General features: G+C 45.6%; 1 protein-coding gene across 1 annotated transcript; it reads left to right on the forward strand.

Annotated features, from left to right (window-relative positions):
* Window positions 1-4,731: 4,731 nt before the first annotated feature.
* LOC135829111 (uncharacterized) lies at window positions 4,732-5,793 on the forward strand. The gene is made up of 2 exons (XM_065341518.1): window positions 4,732-4,736; window positions 5,184-5,793. The coding sequence occupies exons 1-2, from the start codon at window positions 4,732-4,734 to the stop codon at window positions 5,791-5,793; spliced, it is 615 nt and encodes a 204-aa protein (XP_065197590.1).
* Window positions 5,794-6,074: the final 281 nt, after the last annotated feature.

Consider the following 6,074-nt stretch of genomic DNA (forward strand, 5'->3'; position numbering starts at 1 on the left):
AGTCCTGTCACTCGAGTTGAACTTGAGTTGAACCTTGGTGTGAAAGTAACTAGTTGTCGCCTGCTGGCGTGGTGACCAGGTGATTTGGGCACCCAGGAGCACGTGACCGCTTGTTCAACCATGTTCGATTGGGAATAAAGGAGGAACGCTGCATTGCAGCCTTTTCGGACCAAAACCAGTCGACTCAGCGTCCAAAGGAGTACAACATATGGGCCAATCGCGGTCATCCGTGCTTTTATAAGAACGAAATGGCGATTCTAGTGACATTTTGCATACAAATCCCCATCTAGTAGTTGTTGTTGTTGTTTGGCTTTATTTAAAGTGGAGTTCCAAAACAGGCCTAAACCTAATGACAATGGTCCCACTGATAATAAGAGAAAAGAAAAATATATAATAATAAGCGGACAAACAGAACCAAGAAGAAGATACAGCTGTAGTTAGATAACTAATATGAGCACGGCAGCAGGGGAAAAAAAGTCACAAGCACGGCAACCGGGAAGAAAGGAGTGAGTGAGTGAGAGAGAGGAGAGAGGAGAGAGAGAGAGAGAGAGAGAGAGAGAGAGAGAGAGAGAGAGAGAGAGAGAGAGAGAGAGAGAGAGAGAGAGAGAGAGAGAGAGAGAGAGAGAGAGAGAGAGAGAGAGAGAGAGAGTAGGGCGCAGTCACCCAATATCGGTGGAAGTGCGCGAGTTCGATTGGGATTCAAGTAGGAAGGGAGCGTCTCAGCTTTCTCGGACCAAGACCATTCGACTCAGCACCCCTGGTGAAATTTTAATTTTTGCCTTAACGTCCCCTTTAAAGGGGAAGTTAAGGCAAAAATCAAAATTTCGCCATTTCGTTCTTATAAAAGCACGGATGACCGCGATTGGCCCATATGTTGTAGTCTTTTGGACGCTGAGTCGACTGGTTTTGGTCCGAAAAGGCTGCGATGCAGCGTTCCTCCTTTATTCCCAATCGAACATGGTTGAACAAGCGGTCACGTGCTCCTGGGTGCCCAAATCACCTGGTCACCACGCCAGCAGGCGACAACTAGTTACTTTCACACCAAGGTTCAACTCGAGTTCAACTCGAGTGACAGGACTGCACCCAAAAAAGGTCAACACAGGCTAGTAAGTTGTACCCTGCAGGCACGGGGACCAGGTGACTGGTGTACGCACGAGCACGTGACCGCTTGTTCAACCATGTTCGATTGGGAATAAAGGAGGAACGCTGCTTCGCAGCCTTTTCGGACCAAAACCAGTCGACTCAGCGTCCAAAAGACTACTGTAAAAGCCATTACTCTAACGAGGCGCATATATAACGATTTCCCAAAATTGACTAGTTGTCGTGTACCAAAGGCAACGATTCTCACTCATTCTCAACGCTCAATAGGACCGTATAATTATTATGTATCGATTTCTGTATAACGATTTCTATTTTAACGACAGCTTTCTCCTCGTTAATTCGTTAGAGTTAGCACTTCGTTATAATTATGGCTTTTAACATACATGTACATGTATGGGCCGCGAGTAGGGCGCAGTCACCCAGTTTCGGTGGAAGTGCGCGAGTCCACGAATTCTCATGTCTTACTTAGAAGACGATTTTTCAGTGGTTAAGCAGCACCTCACAGATCGCGGCCTGCTCCTGAACTCCAGCAAGAGCCAAGTACTACTGATCCACAGCAGACGCTCACATCCCCCACCTAACCTGAGCATTGTCTGTGGTTCGACTGTTATTGCCCCGTCTGACGAAGTTAAGTATCTAGGACTGACTCTCGATTCAACTTTAAGTTTCAGTGCCCACGTTAACTCCCTCAGGGAAGACATCGGAAAGAAACTAGGTGCTTTTCGACGTGGAAGGAGGAACCTTGCTGTACAGGCCAGAAGGCAGTTCTACTTGTCAGTAGTCCAGAGCAAGCTCGAGTACGCCAGCACTGCCTATGTCCACTGCCTCGCTGACAATGTGAGAGATCAGCTGCTACGCATAAGTAAGAGAGCACTTAGATGCATATTTGAGCATGACACATTCACGCGGACATCATACTTGCTTGAGCGATACCACATAATTAGCTTAGACAAAAGATATCATACTAAGTCCATATTCTTCGTGTTCCGTTGCATCCACAATATCTGCAGTTCACTCCTCTCTGACATGTTCTCCCTTCGCCGTGACTGCGCTCACACAGACAGAGTAACCCGCGGCCAAGTCAATTATTCCCTTTCCTTACCCATTGTGCAAGCCCAAGCTGGATACAGATCTATTTCATTCCTTGGTGCTGACCGCTTTAATGCGCTTCCCGAATCCCTTCGCACAAATCATATCCCCAATTCATTTCGCCAGGAACTTAACAATTTCATTCATCTTGGGCACCCTGTAAGAAGACCTTAGGGTCTGTTGGGAATGCCCAAGTAAAATAATAAAATACAATACAATACAATACAGTTCGATTGGGATTCAAGTAGGAAGGGAGCGTCTCAGCTTCCTCGGACCACGACCATTCGACTCAGCACTCCGAAGACTACAACTGGTGAAATTTTGATTTTTGCCTTGACCTTAATTTGGCCCTCACAAGAATTCAGCGTATTCTTTCCGTTTTTTTCTTTTGTTTCGGCTTGTATTGGACCAATTAAGCATGTTTATAAGTTTGAACTGAATATGTCCATCCGTTATGGAAATATTTATATGTTCCCAAAAGGGAACGTTGGCCGGATCGCGTACCAAAATGACCATGGTTTTTTATGAAGGGAAGATGCAATAATATATTATGATATAATGGATTATGTTGTCTTCTAAGTGTTTGTGGAGCAATGCAAACATGAACAAGCAGTAATGGAGAAGAAAAATATATGTAATAGCCGTCAAAGAGTGTCCAGCAATGTTTCTTAGTGTTTTCGGCTGCTACCGTTCGCGTCTCGTATACACCGTGGCATTCGATCCTCGATCTAAATGCAGTCGAACTCCACACTTAGAACGGTAACATATCGTGGTTTGTCTGCACCATTTACAACGACATTGTGTTGTCCACATTGTTGTTGTCAAACGCGCTTGTATTGCACATCAACAGCAAGGCACTGGTGCTTCTGGGCGGGGTCGGCTATAATAAAATAGGACGGCGATCTCGGGATGAGCCTGGATGTAGGACATTGGCTTGGGGCTCACCGCTGCTTGAAAAATTGGCACTCTCAGATCAGTTGTAAGAATGTGGAGCCAGACAAAAAGAATTACAAGGAATCGCTCAAGATTGTCGGTCTCCGAGCTAATGTTGGCCTTGTCCGTATCGCGGGTATCGCGCAGTATTTACTCGTCAAATAGTGTTTAGAGATGTACAGGGTGTGTATATCTCGCGATTGGCAAGTGGGTGATGCTGTAGTGATCTCATGGTGATCGTGAAGGGATTTGTCCAGTTCAATTTCAGGACGCCTATCGTAAACGCCAGTCTATTTCACCCAACGCATTGCTCCAGCGGGTTGGCGTTTTTTTGCGGTCGTACTCACTATCAACAGGAAAGGCACCAACATCATTATCCTCTCCATTCGTCACGTGGTAGTTGTCTCGGTCCATGTCTCTTGCAAGTTCGATGAAAGCCTTATCATCCGTTGAATCATCTGATTACTACTCTATTTCATCGTCCACGTTCAGATCAACGAGAAGTGGTGAGCACACATGCTCTTTCCCTGGGCACAGCAAATTCACTGCATCAGAATCACGGAATCATTAGCACCATGCAGTTGTGAATTTGCAGTGCTCAGAGAAGGAGCAAGTGTGCTCACCACTTTGTTTCGAGTTCCTGAGCTGCAGGATGCCTTACCCCTATAGCGCTTACGTTCAGATTGCCAATAATCGGTGGCGCTAGGACTAAGTCCTGAAGTGTGTTGGAGTTCTCAACAATGTCCTTAGCTTCCATTGGAATCACTTTTGAGTCCCTTTCCAGAAAGGACTCTGCTACTGTAAACCTTTCCCTCTGCCATACCACATTACAGCTAAAGCGATATTTTCTGACAAAAATGCAACCGCGCGGAAGAAAAGATCATCGAAAGTCCAGGAGAACGCCATAAAGCATCCATACTTTGCTGAATATTGTTCAAGTGAATCTTGTTACACAAAAGGAAACCTACTTCAGAAGTATATTCCTTTGGAGACTGTTTAGCAATCTTTACTTTGGCAAATGTCAGCCTCTCACAGCATTGCTGTATTCCGCATGCTTGTGAATCACAAATATATGACCAAATTTGGTTACCATGGAGACTGTTGTGAACCCTCTGGTTCTCTAAAGTATCAGGAACGAACGACCCCACACGGCACGAGGACAACTATTTATTCTCAACAGTATATTTCACTTCCATCGACTAACAATGAACAATGAATGAATGAACAACTGAAACAACTGAAACTAACTGAATAACTAACACTAAAACCACCAGGTAGTTATAGCGTGAAAATGACAGCGTATATGAGAAAAGCATACACATACAACATACAACTACAGCGCACACAGCAAACCGCACATTGCGCATGTAGCGTATACTACGTCGTAAACATCAGCGGTACGGCGGAGTCGGGATACAGCTGCATTGGAACGAACACAATGTCACAAGCGAGAAGGCCTTTCACTCTCGAGAACTTGTGGTTTCACAACAGAGACGGTCTAATCACCATCAAAACATCAAAAAGGCTCCATCAGATATATATCCACGTTTACGGATGTTACAAACAAGGATATGCGCTAGATATACTGGTTCCTGAAATCAGGTGAAAATGAGGTATATCTGGGCCTCAGATCTGGCCAACGTTCCCTTTTGGGAACATCGAAGAAAGACGGCGGGTTTCTATGTGCCATGGTTAAATTTCCGGCGAATCTTCAGGCCAGTTGGGTGGCCATAGTAGCAGAGTGCACTTCGTACGTGTGGATTACTCTGAGAAAGACTGTTTTTCACACCAGAATTCTCAATTTCTGAAGTACGGCCGACTACCGAAAATTCACGACATTTCGCGTTATATACCGATACTTGAAAATTTCAAAAGCCTGACAAATATTCCAAGATTCATGATCATCAGCCTTCTAGATATGCATATAAACAGAAAATGCGGAGGAAAAATGAATTTCCCTTGACCAAATCGCATGCGGAAAGAAATGTTCCCTTTTGGGAACATTGGCCTGATTAAGGTTTTAACTTCCCCTTTAAGTCTGGTTCAACACATACACACAGTGTACCATGCAACACAGTGTACCATGCATCCAACACAGTGTACCATGCATCCAACACAGTGTACCATGCATCCAACACAGTGTACCATGCATCCAACACAGTGTACCATGCATCCAACACAGTGTGCCATGCATCCAACACAGTGTACCATGCATCCAACACAGTGTACCATGCATCCAACACAGTGTACCATGCATCCAACACAGTGTGCCATGCATCCAACACAGTGTACCATGCATCCAACACAGTGTACCATGCATCCAACACAGTGTACCATGCATCCAACACAGTGTGCCATGCATCCAACACAGTGTGCCATGCATCCAACACAGTGTACCATGCATCCAACACAGTGTACCATGCATCCAACACAGTGTACCATGCATCCAACACAGTGTACCATGCATCCAACACAGTGTACCATGCATCCAACACAGTGTACCATGCATCCAACACAGTGTACCATGCATCCAACACAGTGTACCATGCATCCAACACAGTGTACCATGCATCCAACACAGTGTACCATGCATCCAACACAGTGTACCATGCATCCAACACAGTGTACCATGCAACACAGTGTACCAGGCAACACAGTGTACTGACCTGACTAACTGGACCAAGAGTACATACATACATGTACCCCCCCCCCCGGTTATGTACTCCCCCCCCCCCCCCGGTTATGTACTCCCCCCCCGGTTATGTACTCCCCCCCCCCCGGTTATGTACTCTTCCCAGGACGGTAAACTAAAAGAGACTTCTGAGCCGGATCAGGCAGTCAGGCACCATCGTTACATCGTTACATCGAAACTTGTGCACTTTCATGTACATGTACATGTATTACCCTCTACACTCCAAGTGTGCGACTGAACGTTTCAGCCAACACGATGC

The sequence above is a fragment of the Sycon ciliatum genome, chromosome 13 (genome assembly GCF_964019385.1).
Source record: "Sycon ciliatum chromosome 13, ocSycCili1.1, whole genome shotgun sequence".
Classification (NCBI taxonomy): domain Eukaryota; kingdom Metazoa; phylum Porifera; class Calcarea; order Leucosolenida; family Sycettidae; genus Sycon; species Sycon ciliatum.